General features: G+C 56.9%; 1 protein-coding gene across 18 annotated transcripts in view; it reads left to right on the forward strand.

Annotated features, from left to right (window-relative positions):
- The window catches only part of NFASC (neurofascin), a 141,810-nt gene extending 125,403 nt beyond the window's left edge, over positions 1 to 16,407 (forward strand). For 9 of the 18 annotated variants that reach the window (XM_036441819.2, XM_036441820.2, XM_036441821.2 and 6 more), the window contains 3 exons: positions 9,095 to 9,226; positions 11,362 to 11,431; positions 14,690 to 16,407. In XM_036441819.2, coding sequence (XP_036297712.1) covers positions 9,095 to 9,226; positions 11,362 to 11,431; positions 14,690 to 14,921 — 434 coding nt within the window. In that variant the 3' untranslated portion in view covers positions 14,922 to 16,407. Of the gene's footprint in view, positions 1 to 81; positions 247 to 1,355; positions 1,503 to 9,094; positions 9,227 to 11,361; positions 11,432 to 14,689 lie in introns of all 18 variants that reach the window. The other 9 variants (XM_045583028.1, XM_045583030.1, XM_045583032.1 and 6 more) reach the window with 2 other exon arrangements.
- The last annotated feature ends 4,231 nt before the right edge of the window (positions 16,408 to 20,638 follow it).

Genomic DNA, 20,638 nt, shown 5'->3' on the forward strand with positions numbered 1-20,638 from the left:
CTCAGTCAGGCCCTGTGCACAGCCACTTTGACTCTCCTTTCCTGGCTGCTCATGTCTGTCTGTTTGTCTCTCTATCTCCAGCGCTGCCTCCCTCCTCACCACTAACTCCTCTTCTAACCCGCCCTTCAGCCCCCGACGAGCAGTCCATATGGAACGTCACGGTGCTCCCCAACAGTAAATGGGCCAACATCACCTGGAAGCACAATCTCGGGCCCGGAACTGACTTTGTGGTTGAGTACATTGACAGTAAGCATTGCTGTGCGGGTGGTGGCGGCGGGTAGCGCAGGTGCCGTTACAGAAGTCCTGGGAACTCCCTGGGCCCAGAGGCCTCTCAGCCTGACTTCATGGTGACAATGGAGTTGACCTGTGCTCAGATGGCAATGAGGTGGGAGGAGCAGGCTGAGGAGAAAGAAGGTGCTCCTGCAGTCGTTAGTGAGGTCTAGGGTTGCATGTGCTGGGGAGGCGCTGGGTAATGGGGCCCTCGATCCACCTCCCGCCCAGGTCGAGGGTTCTGAAGAGCCTCCGAGGCCTCACCTCTGCGTGGGTCTCCTTAGCTCCGAATCCATGTTTCCTGGTGTCTCCGTGAGGCAGGTGGGGCCGGTTCAGACGTGGGGTACAGCTGTGCTTTGCTCAGACGGATGCCAGTGGCCATCGTCAGATACAGACCAGGGTCATTAGTCTCAGGGAGCCGATGGCCTGAGCCCAGGTGTTCCCACTGGGGGCCATGTGCAGATTGGTTAAACTGCAGAGCGATCAGGATATCTGCCGCCTCTGAGTGAAGGCCCCTGTTTGGGGGGAAGGGCGTCAGCCACCATGTAGGCTTCTATGGCATGTGCTTCAAGCACGTAAGCCAACTAACCTGCTGGGCTGGCCACGTAAAGATCTCTGAGGGGAAAACAAGCAACCCTTACTTCTCTGGTTGGAGGGGATTCACATTCACAGGATCCCGCGTTCGGTCCATAATTTTGCAGCTTCCTCCCACCCCATCCACCCTGCACCCCAGGTACCCGGCACTCACTCCTCCTGAATTCTCCACACGGTGAGATGCTATCTGGCCCTCTGACCCTCTTCAGAAGTAGGTCGGCTATTTTTAGTGTGCAGGCTGTGGTGAGGAAGGAAAACCCCAGGAGAGTGGACAGGGTTCCCTGCCGAAGGGCTGTCATGTAGGCGCTGGCACTGTGTGGAAGGCAGGCGTCGGAGCTGCCTGGGGGCCTCCCGGTCTGCACACTGGCCTGGCCCCGCTGGCCCCTGGCCCCTTCCCAGGCTTCTTACCTCCGGCAGGTGGCAGGAGCCTGGCTCTGCCTCTCCAGCTCCTCACGCCTGGCCCTCGGCTGACTGAGGTTTCTGTTCCCCAGGCAACCATACGAAAAAAACTGTCCCTGTTAAGGCCCAGGCCCAGCCTGTACAGCTGACAGACCTCTATCCCGGGATGACATACACATTGCGCGTTTATTCCCGGGACAACGAGGGCATCAGCAGTACCGTCATCACCTTTGTGACAGGTGAGAGGGGATCCGGCCCGGCCGTCCCCTGCCAGCATGGGCATTTCACTCTCATCCTCTCCTCTCTCGGGAAGAGGGCCCTCCCCACCATCCCCCACCTTGCATGGCGTGTCTCAGCTCTTACACTCTGCAGCTCCCAGCAAGACAGGAAGAGCCAAAAGTGCATGCACCGTGCAGAGGCAGCCGCGCTTCTGACCCTGTGGGGACCGGTGGGGAGTGCGGGAAACAGACTGAGGGACAAGGCGCCACCGTTGTTTCCCTGCGCCCCGAACAAAAGGGCGGGGAGCGTGTGCACACTTGGTCTCCGCGGTGGGTGTGGGCTGCTGGAGCCTGTTAGACCCTGTGCTGTGGGCACGGGCTTGCTTCCTGCCCGTGGGATGAGGGGACAGGGTCCTCCAGCGGCCTTGACCCAGAAATCTCTCCAAGAACCGAACCAAGGCTCCCCATGTGTGTTCTCGCCTTGCCACTGTCATCTGCTGTTCAAAACTCCAAAATGTGTTGGTGACCCAGGTTGTTTGGGTTTAATTTTGGTCCTAAGTTTGTTGTGGCTTAAAAGTGATTGGCCGTTTGCCCTGCTGGGGGCGGGGAAGACGCTTCCCAGGATTCGGATCCTCCTGGCTGTAAAGGAGCGTCAGCCAGGGGTGGAGAAGGGTCTTCAGGGGCCCATTAGCAGGCTGGTGGGGCTCAGGAAAGGGCTGAGACTCAGACATCTCTGGGAGGCAGGTAGCTGCAGTCTGGAGCCGTGAGGGCACGTGCTTGTCTGTGTATATCTTTAAAATCAGGCAGGCAGGTGGTATGCTAAGCCCTGCTGGGGTAGGGAGCGTGGGGGTGGGGAGACAGATGAAAGAACCCGTCTCTGCCCCCAGGGATGCCCTAATCAGATGCAGGTTAGTAGACACGAGGACAGGGAAAAAGATGCCACGATGATTTATATGAACTCTGTACGTTGACTTAAATATTCATTACTCTTCCCGGGCCTGGCTGGCGAGGCTGTTCCTGGCAGCTTGCGTCTGTGGGTCACTGCCGATCTGTATCAATGTCTGACTCCACCTTTTTCAGCCCCGTCCCTCCTGGTCTGGGTGTCCTGTCATCCTCTCTGTCCTGCATATGTTTGTGCTATCAAGACTCAGGGAGTCTTGCTGGCCTATGTGGCTCATTTGGTTGATCATCATCCCAGCACCAGAAGGTTGATGGTTTGATTCCCAGTCAGAGCATATACAGGTTGTGGGTTTAATCCTTGGTTGGGGTGCATATGGGAGACAATCAATTGATGTTTCTCTCTCACATCAATGTTTCTCTCTTTCTCTCTCGCTCGCTCTCTTTCTCTCTAATCAATGAAAATATATATATATATTTTTTTTAAATCCAGGGAGTCTGAGAGTCCAGCTGTCCGCTTGAAGCTAGCCAGGCAGGATGTCTGGAAGCGGCCAGGGTGTCCTGGAGACAGACCAAGGAACTGGACAGTTGACCAAGCGGAGCAGGTGGCTGGACTCTGGCTGGCCCAGTAGGGGTCCCAAGCTGTTACCCCCTAGCACATGCATTGATGTGGCTTCATTATGAAAGTGAATCTTGCTTAGAGGCAGGAAGCAAAGATGAGACTCGAGGATTGGGTTCTGTCCTGGGGATGCTGCAGACACTGCGCAGCCTGCTTCAGCGTGAGGCTCTCCGTGCTGTGGGGAGGGTTGGGAGAGCCGGGGAAAAGGACCAGGCCCTGTCCTCAGGGATGTCCCAGTCTGCTTGGGGTATTAAACTCACAGGACAGGAAAAAAAAGGATGATTAATAATCCACTTCTGAGCATTGACTCGGATGTTCGTTTCTCTTTTCCTGCGGTTGGCCGGAAGAGGCTGGTCCCAATAGCTTGATTTCAGAGCGAGTGAGACACTCAGCACCTATACGTTCCCCAGTGGCCCCCTTTAAGCTGGAGTCAGCAATACAGGACCCTAGCTCTGAGCAGAATGCTCACATGCCTCCCTGGCCGGCTGGGAGTCACTATGTGGAAATTACATAGAAAAAAATACCGTCACTTTCTGAAGTTCATGTGTGCCTGTGAGTGTGTCCAGGTCCTTCGAAAATACAGTGTTTCCTGTGGGTGGACCCCATCCACACAGTCCCCCAGGTTCCTGTGTCTCATCAAAGCGACAGTTTGTGAGCATCTCTCGACCTGACCACTGGTCACTTAGGCAACCGCAGGCCACCACTTTAGTCCACAGATTCAGACATGCTCTGGTGGTTCAGGAAGGAGGTGGAGGAAGACCGGGGGGGGGGGGGGGCGTGGGTGACAGGCTCCCTGAGCTTCACCACAAAATCCCACATGGGAAGTCAGCCATCTCCTTGGAGCTCTTGAAGTCAAAGAGGCCCAAGGGGCTACCAACACAGAGCCCTGGACTCTAAGAGGCCAGTCAGCTCTTCCATCATGGGGGGGCGGGGGGGGTGCCGGGAGTGGGAGCACAGCATGGGGTGAGGCAGTAGTGTGGTAGATGCTGATGTCAGGGAAGGAGGGACATTAGGAGCCCTAACTGAGTCTGCCTCATCTCTGCTGTGTTTGGGAGAGACCCAGGACAGGACGAGTGGGAATGGAGAGGTGTAAGCCGATGCTTCCGTGAAAGCAGCCAAGCCAAATTGCATTTGAAGACAGTCCATCCCTATTATATTTATCCATCTATCCTTATTTCTGAAACACAATTCTCCTGCCATCCTTGAGTGGCTGCCCTCTCTTCCGTGGCCAAACCTCACTCCTCCCAGTCCATTAGGAGTCATGGGAATGGTCTACCTTGCAGCTGACATGCTGTTCTGAGTGCGGTTGCAGGGTGTGTGTGGAAGACACAGCCTATGGTCTCTGGTCCATGGTAAGGGGCACTGGGGCCTGTGTTGGCCGGGTGCAGCCCACCTCACCCTAGATCCCACTTGGCTTGGGTTTGTTTTTACTAATGGAGATACCATCGGCACATAACATTGATTACTTAGTTTTCGGTGTACAACCTAATGATCTGTTACATGTATATATTGCATCATGACTACCGCAATGTTTAATTAACATCCATCATCACACATAGTTACAAAACCCACTTAGTTTTGAACAGCCTTCTGTGTCCAAACTTCATAGAAAGTTCTTTGGCCATTTTTGTAAGGACTAAAGGTAACATTTGAGCTTTGCAAGGTGAAGTCAGGAATGAAAAGCTGCACCTGCTCTCCACCTCGCCCCCATGGCCACTTGCCCTGGAACGGTGACTTTGTCCCCAGGGGAAGGGGGTCTTGTAGAGACAGCTCTCAGCTTGTATCCAAACCAGCATCGGGACGATGGCGGAGCAAACAGGCCACTGAGGACATGCAGACCAGCTTCTCTGCAGCAGGTGGGGACCTCATCCAAACACAGGCGGACGCGATTCCTTCATCCCAGCGCCCAGGTGTGGCTCTCGGTCCAGCCAATATTCCTGTGACCCCTGGCAGTATCGGGGCAGAAACAAAAGCTGTTCATCATGTCATATTAGGATTAAATTGGTCATTAATAAGTAGTCACTGACTACTTGTTATGTGAGCAGCAGCATCTAAATACTAGCGCAGTGGTTGGCAAACTCATTAGTCAACAGAGCCAAATATCAACAGTATAGCGATTGAAATTTCTTTTGAGAGCCAAATTTTTTTTAACTTAAACTTCTCCTAATGCCACTGCTTCAAAGTAGACTCACCCAGACCATGGTATTTTGTGGAAGAGCCACACTCAAAGAGCCAAAGAGCCGCATATGGCTCAGGAGCCGCAGCTTGCCGACCATGATACTAGGGGCTCAAAGAACCCCCCTGCTCCCAAACTTTTTATAGTATCCTTGGAAAGCAGGACCCAGGAAAGAGGGCAATTAAATGTTACGTTGCCCGAAGTAAATGGAGTTCAGAGACTGGTGTTGGCTGGAAGAAGGGAAGATTCCAGAAGGAGGGTAGAATGAAGGAGAGCAAGAGGGATGGCAGTGCAGATGCTCTTGGGCAGGCTGGGAACGGTGCAGGGAGGGAAGGCCAGAGCACATGGAAGGCCAGGCCTCACGGGAGTGTCCTAGGAACATACAGCATAATGGTCTTCGGGATCTCACAGGCAGAGGGTGAGACCGTCTGGAATGGAGCAGTGAGGGGAACACGAGAGACACTTTGGAAGGAGACATGATAGCCCGCAGAGATAGGGAGAATGGTGAAGCCACTGGCAGAAGCAAGGGGCAGGGAGGGGCAGGAGACATGATGAATTTCAAGCAGATGGGCCATTCAATGAGTTGTTTATGTGGAAGTGCTGGGCTTATGGGGTGGAACTGGCTGGAGGGCCATGAGAGATGAATAAAAGGATTGCCAGTGAAGGAACCAGTCAAGGATGCAGAGGTAGGTTTGGGAAAGAGCCACTCCACAGGGGTGATGAAGCGCTGAGCACAGAGGGACTTGAAGTTGGCTTGTTTTTGGGAAAAGGAGTTGGCAGGAACTGGAGACAAGGGAAGATTGAGTTTACCTATAAAAGGGCAGTGCATGGGCTGAAAGGCTTGGCAGGTTCCTCAGGGTTTTTTATTTTAAGATACAGGAAGCTTCAGCTTACTTTCTGGTAACAGCAGAAGGGAGGGGAGAGAGAGCTTGCAAAGAAGAGGAAATTGAAAATGTCAGGGTTTTCAGCAATCCTTTCAGGATTGAGCTGCCAAGGAAGTGAAGCATGGGTCCCACAGCTGAGAGGGAAGTAGCTTCTGAGGAAAGAGAGAAAGCCTGTCTGACACAGGAACAGGGACGGCAGGGAGATTTCACCAGCCTCCTCCAGGTTGGAGTAAGTGGCATCAACACTGACCAGGTTGTCGGGTGATGTCAGGGGAGCAGTTTGGGAGGAGCAATTGGAGAAAGTAAAGGGATTGCCAGGAGCAGTGAAGGCCCCGTTGAAACATGACACAGTGAATGTGAGATGGGCCTGGGTCTACCTCTTCCTCCAGCAGGCAGGAGCAGAAAAAATGCAGAAATGGCCAAGGAGACCCACATCTGGAATTGAGTTGGTGCAGGAATGGGTGGCAAAAGGAAGGACAGAGTAGTTTAAGGTCAGCAGAGGCCCCATCAGGCCCAGAGAGGGTGAGTGGGCTGATTGGAGGGAAGGAAATGGAGGTTGGTGTGTAAGGCTCTGTCCTAGCACTGGGGAGGCCAGCACTGAACCAGACAGTCCCTCCTGCAAGGAACTTACCTTCTGGGGAGAAGGACTAGAGTGGGAAAGAGCACAGACTGGAGTCACTTCTTAACTCTGCACCTTACTAGCTCAGCGACCTTGAGTAAATCACTAACCTCAGGGCCTCAGTCCTCACCTATAAAGGGATAATAATGCAAACCCACTTTCTGGGGTTGTGAGGGTTATATCAGAGTACTTAGAGCTGGGAAAATACTTAGAGCTTAGCCACAAAAGTGCTTACAAGTGAAAACTGTGAGTGGTAGTATAGTAGTCTGCCCTTATGTGAATTCCACTGCAATCTGGAAATACTAAATTTCCCCAACCATCGGCAATGCCCCGCTCCTGATATCCCACCATCCACACCATCATGGCTTGATGCTCCAGGATCGCCCAAAGGAGATGATCCTCCTCCTGACATGTAGGTCAGTAGAACCTAACATTAAGTCACCAGGAAGCATTTATCATCTCACATCATCACTAAAAAGGTGAGTGCAGTACAATAAGATACTTTGAGAGAGACCACATTCACATAACTTTTATTATAGTATGTTATAATTGTCCTATTTATTGTCAATGTCTTATGGTGTCTAATTTATAAATTAAGCTTCATCGTGGGTTATGTATAGATAGGAAAAACTGTAGGGTTTGGTTCTACCCACCGTTTGGTTCGGGCATCCACTGGGGGTCTTGGAACGTATCTCCTGCTGATAAGAGGGACTTGTGTGTGACTATCAAACGGTGATAAGTGCTACGAAGAGGATAAGTTAGACTCTGTCCGCGTGCCTGGGTCAGGCGGAGGGACTTGCTTTAGCTGGAAGGTGCAGGAAGGCCTTTGAGAAGATGGCATTGGCACAGACAGATCTGAAGACAGCAAAGGCCCTGGGCAGGAATGAGAGTGCCTGGTGTGAGTGTACAGCGAGGAGAGCATGGTAGGAACTAGGACTAGAGAGGTGGCCAGGGCCAGCTGGATGGGACCTGACGGGACCAGATAAGGAACGGGACTTTCCTCAGGAATGAGACGTGTTGGAGGCTAAGCAGGAGGTGATTTGGTCCTATGGGGGCATGGGGAAGGTCTCTCTGACACTGTAAGGTTGGCCTGTAGGAACAGGAGTAGAAGCAGGGATGGGAGCTGCCCCCACAGTGTACATAGGTCAGGGTAATGAGCCATGTTCGATGGAACCCACCTGCTTCTCCCCAGGCAGCCAGGGCTCAGAGGGCATGGCAGCAGCCATAGGTCTTCACCATTGGTTGAGACCCTCTTGGCACAATGTCCTTGGCACGGTGCTGAGAAGACAGTTCTCAGCCCTAGAGGAGCAAAGGGTGCGATGGCGTCCAGGCGCCTGCTGCACAGAACAGCACTTGATAGACTTTGGAGCACTCTCCCTGCTCCCTGAGCTCCTCCCCAGGAGGCCTTGAGCCTGGGCTCTGACTCCACGGGTTCTCAGATCCTTCCTCTCCTCTGCATCTTGGTTTTCATGTAGGTTGCATCTCAGGAGGGGTCGCTTTTGCTCTTCATTCCATAGAAAGGAGAATAGCCAGTGGCTCCTACTCAACCCACACCCCCTCCTGAGCCTAGCTGCAGCCATTGGGCCCTCAGGACACCATCACATGCCTCAACGCCTATCACCCACGTGGGCCTCCAATCACACAGGAGTCTGTCTACCTGGAGACAGGTCTCTCCGTACTCCAGGCAGGGACAGAAGGAGACTCCCCGTCACAGGGGAAGGCAGGGGGCAAGTCACAGCTAAGGAGGTGGGGGGGCGGTCCTCACGTGTGGAAGTGGTTTGGAGTGTGCATGGCCCAACCTCGCCGCCAGCCACCTGGGATACTGACGCAGGACGGTCTTTGCTGTCAGGGAGCACGCGACCCAGTTGTGGGGACACGTGAGAAAACAAGGGTGTCCTGGCACTACACCATGCCCAACCCTCTGCTCTGGGCCTGTGTTCTTATAAGGGGGGTTTGCATTGTGACCACGCCCTGTTTTCTGGTGGGTGGCACCCAGGCTTCGTTTCCCTCGCCCAGGCTCTCTCATGGGAATCGAACCTCTGTGGCCTGTCCAGGCCTATCCTTGGCCTTTCCTCAACCCCCGCCAGGCTGTGCCCAGCATGTGGTTTGCACAGATGCCATGCCTCGTCCTTAGGAAGCAGTCCTTCCTAAAGGGCCTGCCCGCCTTCTGCTGCTTATTCTGCTCCCAACTCCCCACCCCTTTCCTCTGCCTCTTTTCCAACCTTTTGACCTTGGCTCTTTATTTTTTTCTTTGTCTCCATATCGCATAGTTTGGGCCAGAGGGCTGCTAGATGGTGGCATGAGGCTCTAGGAATGCCATCGATGGGGAAATAGCTGAAATGCTTTCCTCACCTCTCCCTCCTCACCCTCGCCCATGCAAAGTCCTTCACGTGTTTGCTCTGGCCTCCCCTCCTGCAGCTTACACCAACAACCGGGCCGACATCTCCACCCAGGGCTGGTTCATCGGGCTCATGTGCGCCATAGCCCTCCTGGTGCTGATCCTGCTCATTGTCTGTTTCATCAAGAGGAGCCGCGGTGGCAAGTACCCAGGTAGGATGTGTCCAAGGAGGGGGACTGGCCAACGAGCTTTCCTGTGAGTCACCAGGTCCGTTGCCAAATCGGGGGGCTCTGTTCTCAGTGAGCCGAACGCTAGCCAAGAAACAATCCTCTTGCCTGTTCTGTGCATCTCAGACCTGCCAGAAAGCTCTTGAGTTAATTAAGTTGCTTGAGTTGGGCGGGTGGAGCGGTCCAGGCAGCTCCAGAGAGGGCACGGGAGGAGCGCTGGTCTCCGTGAAGCATGACCCTCCTTCCCTGACTCACCATCCATCCATCTGCTCGGTAAATTGGCTCTTTTCAGGCCGAATCTCATTAGAACCCCGTGTCCAAGAAGAAGGAAGAGAGGTATATGCTGTAATCGTGAGAGAGAGGGTAGTGAGGAGGGTCTGGACAGAAGCAGCATAGCCAGGAGAGAGGCTGCAGCGTTGGGCTGTTGGCTCGGTTAGGACACCATGGCAGACATCCTTACAGGACAGCAGCTCCCACATGGGGAGCAGGCAGAGGCTGAGGGGCTGGATTGACAGGGTGCCTCCTCGCCCTTCAAGGGCTTTGGGCTTCCCAAAGGGGGAATTTCTCTTCTGTGGGCCTCAAGATCCTCCAGCCCAGACAAACCAAGGACAAGGACCTCTGGCGTTCTTGTTTCTGGAAACACTGTTTTCCAAGGGGCAGGACAGCCCTCTGTCTGCAATGGATTGGGCCGGGCGACAGGAGTCAGGGTAACATATGACCCTGAGAGTGAAACTGTCCCTTGCCCCCAATGCCCCAGTGGCTACACACACCCCGTGCTCCTAGGGCCTGCTTGTCTCCATCCTGGAGAACATATCCTTCTCCAGGACCCACCCACACTCAGAGAGCGGGCACTTCCTCCTTCCCGGCCCCGTGCCCTGCAGACCCCGGGACTCTGGAGCGCTGTGCCTCTCCTCGCAGTGAGGCAGGGCAGGAAGTCCTCATTCTTGTTCCTGTGAAGGATGTTTCTTTCACACTGCTGCGCTGTGTTGGGACTGTTTCTCTTCTGTAAGAGAGGAAGCCAGAGTCAGGGAGGTGGGTGGCCTTACTGAGTTCACGTCCCTGTTCCAAAAGGAGCTGGGCCCCCTGAAGAACTAACTCCTCGGGTGGACGCCCAGCCTTCCTTTGTCCCTGAGAAAGGGGCCCCGTAGAAAGCTGAGGGCACCAGGACCATGACGCCTGGGCCCTCGTCTGCACTCTAGACTCTGTTGCCAATTGGTTACGTGACATGTTCCTCACCTCAACGCCTGTTTTCCTCCCCTAAAATGGGGGTGCTTATCCTTTACATCCCAAAAAGGATAAAGAGCCATTCCTTCATGACCTGCTGGGTGCCAGGCTCTGTGCTGGGTCCTAAGGATTCTAGAAGGAAAGCATCTCCCCCTCAAGGACATGTCAGCGGGCAGGGAAGGAGGAGCACAGCACAAGACAGGGCCTTGGTGGATGTTTTCAAATCGCAGAGGTGCGGGGAGGAGCTTTGGAGGAGCACACGGTGGCCCACTCTCAGGGACAGAACTGGCATTTGTCACCGGAGTAAGAAACAACTACAACACAGAGCAGAGTAGGGAAGGTGCCAAAGGGAGGGTTTCACCCATGTGGTGGTTAGGGAAGACCTCAGGGAGAGGGATGGGGGCCAGTGGGGAGGAGCATTTAGTTGTGGGTAGAGATGTAAGGAAGCCCCTGGGGCAGTGGTCGGCAAACTGCGGCTCTCTAGCCACATGGCGGCTCTCTGGCCCCTTGAGTGTGGCTCTTCCACAAAATACCACGGCCTAGGCAAATCTATTTTGAAGAAGTGGTGTTAAAAGAAGTTTAAGTTTAAAAAATGTGGCTCTCAAAAGAAATTTCAATCACGTACTGTTGATATTTGGCTCTGGTGACTTATGAGTTTGCCGACCACTGCCCGGGGGGGGAAGATGAGGAAAAAGAGGAGGCGGGGGGGGGGGGGGAGAAACAGAATCAACTTGGCAGCTGATTCAAGTGGAAGCAAGAACAAGGAGGCATCGCTGTGCCCTGTTGAAAGGGAGAATGAGCCCAAAGGTGGTGTCTCCTGGCTCGGTGGTCAGGGCCCTTCAGAGAGAGACACATCGGTCCTCATGCCTGTGTCTTTGCTTCTCTTTCTGACCAAGTGCGAGAAAAGAAGGATGTTCCTCTCGGCCCTGAAGACCCCAAAGAAGAGGATGGCTCATTCGACTACAGGTGGGTGGCCTCCTTGGCTCCTGGAGGTACACCGTGCCCCCTGTTGGGTGGCTGGCCTCGCTGCCCTGAGCAGGGCCCTCCCCTCAGCAGTGGGGCATGACTGACGGCCACTGGGCTGAGGTCCTCCCCATCGCCCATTGGGCGGTCACCTCTGTCCTGGCAGCACCTGCTCATCCTGATTGTGCCGAACATGGCTACCCCCACACTGCCCAACACACGTGCACGGCCCCTTATCGGTCAGCTGCGCAGCTGAGATCAATTGGGCTCTTTTCACGTGTTCCCAGCTTTGTACTCTGAAAACAAGCCCGGGGGCCTCTGTGTTATGAAGTGAGCTGGGCTCTCGGCTCCCTCACTGCCTACATCCCATTCCAACCCTAAAGATGATGCCCTGGGGAAGCTGGATTGTCCTGGAGGGTGGGCTAGGTGAGGGGTAAAGGGCGCGAGTGGTAGTGGGGCGGGGTGTCCTAGTCCTTTTCCTCATGAACTTGAACAATATCTCTGGGCTGGAGGCTGAAATAGGCCTTAGAGAAGCATCTGGCCCAGGGACTGTCCCAAATGAGAGGACTGGGGCCCAGACTCTCGCATTCGCCACTTAGTGAGCTCGTGGCAGAGCTGGGAGGCCAGGGGCCCAGCACCCAGCTATTGCCCTTGTCCTACCCCATGCTCCTTCTCAGGTCTGGACAGGCCTTTGTGTCTGGCTTAGCAGAGTAGCAATCTGCCTGTTTTGACAGCAAATGTATTTTGAGTTGAACACTGTGTGGTGGGTCATTCCCAGACCAAGTGGGGCGGGAGGACACACTCTCATCAGAGCCCTCCTTCCCCACCGCAGCCAGTCACTCTCTGGGCCAGGTCATCCCTGTCCTCCTCTGACCTCCTTATCCCTCCCTGGGCCTCCGCCACTCTGGCACGCAGAGCAGATCAATGGGCAGCAGAGTCCCTGCCCACACTGGAGCCTGTCTGGCGGCTTAAGGATGACGTCCATCCACATCCTCATAAGCCTCCCAAAGGGCAGGCAGGAGAGGCCCCTCCCGATGGTCCTCAGGACCCTGGTGGGGCTCCCTCTCCCCCAGACCCTCAGTGTAGCCACCGAGGAGGGCGAGGCCCTCAGACACTGACCGGGCAGCCTGTGCTAGGAGAATGCGTTTGCACAGGCACCTCTCCTCCCCCAGACGCCAAAGCTGGTGGGCAAAACCCCTGCCTCCTCCCCCACCAACGCTGAGGTTGGATAAGCATGCACGGACCACGCACCCCCATGTGCACGCACACACCCCAGCTTTGGCTGGGGAGGGGGTGGGGACTGCAGTATTCATCCTAGATCCCCTACTGGGCTGAGTCCAAGAGTCCTAAACTGGGAAAGGGCTGGCATGTGTGCATCAGAGAAAAAGACAGGTTTCTAGGCGCACAGGCCCGGGGCAAGGGGAGCACCTCTGCCTACCCCCCCCCCCCCCCCCCCGCGTCTGCCTGCCCTCGGAGGGTTCTTGGAAGGTAGGCTGACAGGCGGCTAGAGCAGGGTCCCTGGTCATTCTGGCTTCTCTCATCTTCCCTTTGAGAGGTCTGTCCCTTCCAGACCGGGGTCCTCTTCCCTGCCTCCCACCCGGACAGGCCTCCCTTTCCTGTCCAGGGGCCACATGTTCCTTCGGCGCCTGCAATCCCCTCGTCACAGACACAACCTCGTGTTTCTGCGGGTGGGAGCACTGGGGAGGGAAAGCCTGTGAGAGCCTGGAGGCAGGGTAAGAATCTACTTGCTAGATGGGATGCAGCCCAATTTGTGAGTCGCTTAACAAAACCTATTTAGATCTTTGAATTCTTAAGAACTCTGCTAGGTCTCAAAAGGTGGGCCCCGCTTCCCGCGCAAACCCCAGAGCCCCACTTCCCGCAGTTGGCCCCCCTCCCGCAGCCCGGCCTCAGGGAACACAATGGGGTTATGAATGGGGCCACGATCACTCGTAGGTTGGGGGGGAAGTGGAGAGTGGGCTGATGGCTTTCCATCTGCTAATGCCCAGCACCTCCGCTGTCACTCGCGCCTTTTCGACAGCTGCCTTGGTGCAGCACTGCTGTTAGAGGCCAGACCGCACTCCCCAGGATAATGGCCACTCCGCCTGTTCCCTGCCCGCCTAGGAAGGAGTGTTGAGAGTGGCTTGGGGATCTGCGGAGGGAGGGGACGGTGTGTGTCTGCTCAGACTGCCTGGCACTGCTATGGTCCCACCTACCAGGACCCAGAGCCTCATTGCAGGTCCCCCTGCCTGGGAGCTGGTTCCCCTCTGAAGCGCCGCCAGCAACACCCAGCCCCCCTCTGAACCTAAAGGGCAGTTTCCCAGCCGGGAGAGGGATGTGGTGCCCGAGCAGATGCTGGCCCACTCGGGGGCCTCACCTGCTGGGGGACCGCAGCACAGTGGGCAGCTGCCTCTCACCACCAGCCTCCAGCCCTTCCGGAGCTGCAGGGTCCTTTGAACGGTGTTTCTGGTCTCACCTGTTCATCTGCATGTCACGCCCTCTTCCACTTGCTAGCCTGAAGCAACAGCATCTGTTTGTAGATAAACCAGAGAGGGAGAGGGGGAGGGAGAGGGAGAGGGAGGGAGAGAGGAGGTTTGTTTCTTTAAGGTCCAGACCCTGGCTTTCTGTCAAGGGCAGAGCCTTTCCAGACAAAGTCACACATCATCCCTGGCCGGTAGCTCAGCTGGTTATCATCCTGACTCGCCAAGATTGCGGGTTCCATCCCCAGTCAGGGCACATACAAGAGTCAGCCAAGGAATGCATAAATAAGTGGAACAACAAACCTCTCTCTTTCTCATCAATGAATAAAAAAGCTTAATAATAAAAACCTGAAGTCACAAATCACCGAGAGTCAAAATAGTCCAGCCCCTCTTGATGGAGAGGCTGAGAGAAGGGCTTGCCCATCCTGACTCCCCATCCGCCTGGCCTCCCAGCAGTTGGCTCTGCCCCCTCCAGGGTGACAGTCCTCTGCCTGCTCCCACCCATCCCAGGGAGAGGCCCAGCCCCATGGAGAGGACCCCAGACCAGGAGTCCGGTGCGGGCTCCTGTCCCAGCACTGCACCAGCTTCCCACCTCACTTGGAGAAGCTGCTTGGCCTCCGGGCCCTAGTTTCCCATCTGGACGGGGAGGGCTAGACTGGGTGGTCCCTGGGGACCAGAACTCTCGGCGCAGTGTAGCCCATAATGCCAGTGCATGGCAAGAGGCCCCAGGGTGTGGGCAACACTGGGCTGGGCCAGCTCTGACTCCCTGACTCTCTCCGGCCAGTGACGAGGACAACAAGCCCCTGCAGGGGAGCCAGACGTCGCTGGACGGCACTATCAAGCAGCAGGAGAGTGACGACAGCCTGGTGGACTATGGCGAGGGCGGCGAGGGCCAGTTCAATGAGGACGGCTCCTTCATCGGCCAGTACACGGTCAAAAAGGACAAGGAGGAGACCGAAGGCAACGAGAGCTCAGAGGCCACGTCGCCCGTCAACGCCATCTACTCTCTGGCCTAGCGGAGCCCGGGTGCAGCCACTGCTTTCCAAGTGGGGGGAGAGGTGCGGGGGCGACCGAGCTGCCTCTGCCTCCGTGGACAGGGGTACAGTGTGGGGGTCTGCCAAGCTGTGAGGACCACTGACCGCCCAGCCAACCATACGCCCCCTCCCCACAACCCACACGCCAGGTGCCATTGGTGGGGGAGAGCCTGAGCCACGGCCGAGCTCAGCCGGAGGGCACCCGGGCCCCTGCGCAGCCTCTCGGCCGCCCTGAGCCTTCCCCCCTGCACTGCCTGCCCTCGACCTCAGCACACACTCACCGCTCCCTGTCGGTTCTGGTACTTCTCGTTGCCTTTGTTTTTGCTTTATGCATCTTCCCCTTCGAACCCAATGTCTCCGCTTTTCTTTCCTCCTGAAGTATCCCTGGGAAAAGAAAGAATAGGTGGATTCTCTCTTCCCCACCCCCCCAAAAAATGATGGGTGAGAAGTTTTGGTCCATAAAAGGACATACAGAAAAGCCGCAGTATTCCAACCGCGCGGGCCAGTGACTTCGAAGGAAGCCTTTCTCGCCGTATGCCTCCCCATGCCCGCAACCCATCGCCTCGGCCTTGACAGTTGCTGAGCTGGGCTTGGCTCCTTTTCTGGAAAAACGACAGTATTTTTGGCAGGGAGAGGGCGGACAGGGCTTCTTGCCCGGCTCTGGCTCAGCCGGGAGGTGGGCTACCTCTTGCTCCTCCCTGTCCCTGCCCGATCCTCCAGAGTGTCCGGGACAGAGCTGCACTGACTGATGGAGGCGACTGAGGAGCAGGAGCGGGCCTTGATGGCAGGAGCTCCCACTCCAGTGACTGGGGACCTCACGCAGCAGAAAATCAGGCACCCGGTCCCTGGGGAGCCGTGCTCATCTCGAGAGAGGAGAAAAAGATTGGGCTTGGACTCCTTCCTCCCCATCAGGGACACCCAGGCCTGGCCGTGAGGACCACACCCACTGTCTCCCAGAGGAGAAGGTGCCCCCCACCTGGCCAGGGCCTGCGCCGTGCCCTCCAGGAGTTGGGGTCTTGGGGTGCAGAGGCTTGGCTGGTGTTCCAGGGGGTGTAAAGCACTGCTCCCCCTTCGCCTCTACAGCTGTCATCTCCTCGGACGGTTCTCTATAACATTGCAACTGTGCAGATGGGGCGTCCTTCTCGTAGGGGGTCCCCCTGTTGGCCCCAGTGGGACAGCCCCCGAGCTGGCTGGAGGACTCGGTGCGCCTCTCTTTGTATGCCTTATGCAACTCCCCCGTGTCCCTGCGGTCCCGGGCGCCTGCCCTCCCTGCAAGCCACAAGCCTCCAGCCTCCAGCCAGGTCTGTCTCCAGGAGAACGGGCGGCCTGTGCAAGCATCACAGCAGAACTGGAAGCAACTGCTTCACACACGCCCTGCGGCCCGTGGCCCAGAGGAGACATTCGCAGACCTGCCTGCCGGGCTCTGAGTCTGAGGCCCTGCCTTCGTCCACCCCGCTAAGCCGCTCTCCAAACCAAAGGTACCTAGTCTCCGCGGAGAGAGCTCAAGGCTGAGAGGAAGCTTTAGCTGCCGCTGCAGCTCGTGTCTGGTTCAGGAGGGGAGGCGCTGACCCTGGGATGGGCCTCCCACCACAGGCACAGCCTCTGAGTTGAGCCTCCAGCTGCTGGGCGGGGGCCTGGGCAGGAACGGGGCTGAGTCCTCCAGAGACTTCCTTGGAGCAGCTTTTGCCACGTGTATGAGCCACAAAGGTATTAGCTATGCCCGCATCACGTAGGGACCAGTCGGTGAAGGTCGAGCCCGCAGACACACATACTCTGTCTGTGGGTAAGAAACCGTAGCCCAGAGCTGAGCCAGTTGTTTGTTTGAACCTGGAAATCACGGGCAGGTTTGCTACGGAGAAGCCCAAGGGGCAGCGCTCTCCTGGGGACAGGGACAGGGTGGCTAGCAGGGGGTTGGAGGGTGAGCTCAGGGGTCCCCTCCCCTGGCCTCCCTCTGTCATCTGCCCGGACACAGCCGGGTATTCCTGCAGCCTGGACCCCAGGGAAGGGATGCCAGGGAAGAGAGCCTGTGGCCTGCATGAAAGGACCGGCCTTTTCAGAAAACACCGCGTCTGGGTGAGATCGTGTCTCAGGCCCTGCGTCCATACTGCACCACACTCACCAATGAACTTACTGCTCCGGAAAGTCTCTTAGGGGAAGCAGGACTGTGAGACGTCACCGGGCCCATCCCCCTGCTTCTCCACAGCCTTCTGCACAGCTGGGGGCCAGGGAAGGGCCCCGCTACCCTGGGTCTTGGGGAGCAGGGGTTCCTCAGCCCATCTTCACTCCTCATTTATGCCCTCCTCGGCTCTATATGACCCCTCGCCCACACCACCAAGCCACCATGGCAGGCAAGAGCAGACCTGGGCCTGAAGAACCGTTTCCCCCAAGCACAGGTGGCAGGTGCTCAGAGAGATACGTGGGTCAGGGTCAAGGTCAGGGAGGCAGCCCTTCCAGGGAGAAGGAAGTCCATTTTTCATGGCACGGTGCCAGAATCCACCCAGCTCAGCAGGAGAAAAGTATTGTCCCCACTCCCTGCCAGCCAGGGCTCTCTAACAGTCACCCCAAAACACCCAACCACCATGCCGGGAGAGGGCGATACCATTGGTGCTTCGGCCTGTCTGGCTGGGGGGCCCGGAGTGGGGAGAAGTGTAGGTCATCTCACCGTGACTACAAGTTCATTGCCTGTTCTGCGATGATCGCTCAGCATCTACTCTTTTATGTTTTTATTGATTTAGAGAGAGAGAGATCCATCAATCAGCTGCCTCCTGCACATCCCCCACTGGGGATCTAGCCTACAACCTGGGCATGTGCCCTGACCGGGAATCAAACTGGCAACCCTCGGTGCATGGGCCAACGTTCAACCAACTGAGCCCCTCTGGCATCTCCTCTTGAACATTGACGGTGAGCCGGGCTCTGAGCTGTGAATACCACGGTGAAGTCGGGTATGGCTCCTGCCTTCTCGGGGCTGCCGGCCAGTGTCCGGTGAGCATCCGGATGGCTGCCCCCACCCCCACCTGGCCTAGCTTGGGACAGAACGGCATTGGTTGGGAGCCCTCTGAGCGTGTGAGCTGCCAGTGACCCAGGCTCAAAGACAGAAGCTTTAGAGAGAGGCCTTGGTCTGCAAATCTGGGCAAGACAGGGCATCCAAACCCCCGGGGGAGCTGAGGGGCAGCCTGCCTCCTGAGCCTCTGCCCCTTGGACAAGTGTATTTTGGTGCCTCAGTCTCCCCTAATCAGTCCCTGGTTGAATACCTCTCCCTAAGGGGGGCATGGGCCCATCTGGGGAGCAAGGAGGCCAGTGTCGGAGGAGCATCCGCTGTAGGGCCAGGGGAAAGCTGCCCCCCACCTTGCCTGGCTTCCGGAGGATGGGACCAGTTCTCTCTTGCCTGGCTTTTGAGGAGAGGGCTGAGTGTAAGCCCAAGGGGAGACCAGACTGGCTCCTTCCCTTGTCCATTGCCTTTGCCTGCGAGGTTGGAGGTATCGGGTCCATTCCCTTCCCCCCGTCCCAAGGTCCAGAGCCAATACTGCTCGCCCTGCGAGCAGAGTGTGCACTGCTGGCAAATAGTTCCATCATTTCCCTGAGCGGCTGGCCTTTGCAAAGGAGTGGAAACAGACCCAGGAGTCTCTGTGGGTTTCCCAGCTAAGGGACTGCTCCCCATCCCCACCCAGCACCCTCACGTGGGCTCAGCCTCACGTGGACACACACGGCAGACAGAGGCCACATGGCGGGCGGCTCCTGGGGAAGAGAGATGCAGATTGTGAATGACATCGTCTCGGAGAAGCTGGGTCCACACCCAGGCCCGCGGGAGAGGAGATGTGAAGGGCTGTGTGGGGTGCAGGGTGCGATCTGGAGCAGAAGAAAGGCTGCTCCGCCCGGGCCCCCTCTGGGCCACTTCAGAGGGCAAAACCAAGCGAGAACAAGTCTGATGCAAAGGAGAGGGAGCCCACCCCGGGCACAGCGCAGGCAGTGGCCCTTTAAGGCGCCGGGAACCTTCGCAAGGTCAGAGCCGAGTCACAGAGCGGCGCAAACAGCGGAGACTGACGGAGGGGGCCGTGCCCTGCCGGGGCCTGTCTCTGCCAGGCTGCTTCCCTCTCACTGAAGAGGGGAGGTTTCGGGCTCTTGGGCAGCAGGGGCTGGTGCCAGGGAACCACTCCTCAGGGCGAGGGTGGCAAGTGCCCGCAGTCTAGGCACCGAGCGCTCCCCACTCGTGACACCGTGATCAGGAAACACGGGTCCCCTAGAAAGAAAACGCCCGGCCGAGCCCGGCTGAGCTTCGCCCGGTGACTTAGGAGTAGCATGTAGGAGGTGTCTGCGGTGTGTGTGTGTGTGTGTGTGTGTGTGTGTGTGTGTTTTTAAATCAAAAGTCAAACAAGTGAGACAGTTTGAAATGACAGGAGACTCGGGGTTCTGGGCAGCCCGTAGCCTGAGCAGCAGCTCCCTTCTCTCACCCCATAAGCAGGCTTCTCTGAGACAGGCTCAGAGGCGGGTTCTGAGGGAGACCCTCCAGGGAAGCCACAGCCCCACCAGACACACCCCAAATCAGGGCCCCTCCGCCAGTGCATTAGTATTAAATGGTGTTTCGAAGTAAGGGTGGGTGTGAAATAGGGGCAGCAGCCTCCAGCGCGGGATGGGGCTCAGATCTCCGTGCATGGAGGCATCAGAGCTGATCTCACTGAAATGACCCATCGCACAGACAAGGACGCTAACATCCAGGGAGGTGGAAGGGTTTGCCCAGGACCACACAGCCAGGGATCAAGGGGAGGCGAGGGCTTGAGCTCAGACCCTCGAACTTCCTGTCCAGTGTTCTTGCCTCCTCCCCCCAGCTGCCTCCTTGGAAACAGGGGTGCTCCTTAGCTCCGCCCTGCTGGTCACCCTCTGTACCCCTTTCCTGTTCTCCCCCACCCCCCACCGTGAAAGACACAAAGGGTTTTTCTGAGTCCAAGGCCAGCCAGTGTGTGCCAGCCTGTGGTGGTGAGGGCAGACCCAGGCCAGGAGAGGGGTGACGAGGTGACTGGCGTTTGTCACTGTGAAGCCCAGACTTGCCTCTTGCGCGTAGCACATGGACCCCCAGTGCCCCGTGTCCCTCGGAAGCCACTCTGTCCACCCCACCCTTGGCCTCGAGGTGCACGGGGCAGCAGGACCCTGGGAAGCTCTGCCACCCTGGGGTTGGCTGGGCGGCAGCACAGGTGAAGACTTCAGCGAAGCAATAAACACAAAAACCTGGGAAAAGACACCCAGGATTTTGTGCACTTTTTCTCCCCCCCAAAATGATGCAGATCTGACGACCCCGCTCCGCTTTTTTTTTTCTGATCCTCAAATGCAACCTCTCCAGTCAGTGTTGTCCCTCCACCCGGCTCCCAGCTCTCTGCCAACCCCACACCCCTCTGAGCTGAGCATCCGTCGCCAGGGACGTGGCGCCTCCTGTCCTGGTCCCACCTCCGCCCCGCGCGGGACCATCCATCCCAGTTTGTTCCTTTCGGCGGGAAAATGTTTCCCCCATGTCTCCATCCCTCCTCACGTGCACACGCCCACCGATTGTCTGGTCTTTTGTCCCCGTGGGTTAGAGACGTAACTCGCCGTGGCAGGCCTTGTGTTAACCCCTCTCACACTGCGTTCGTTCCTTTTCTGTGAGTTACTTTGCATTAACCAGCCCGGTCAGCGACGGATGCGACTGAGGGTGACACGCACGACCTTCAGCG

This window comes from Pipistrellus kuhlii, unplaced genomic scaffold (genome assembly GCF_014108245.1).
Source record: "Pipistrellus kuhlii isolate mPipKuh1 unplaced genomic scaffold, mPipKuh1.p scaffold_m20_p_18, whole genome shotgun sequence".
Taxonomy (NCBI): domain Eukaryota; kingdom Metazoa; phylum Chordata; class Mammalia; order Chiroptera; family Vespertilionidae; genus Pipistrellus; species Pipistrellus kuhlii.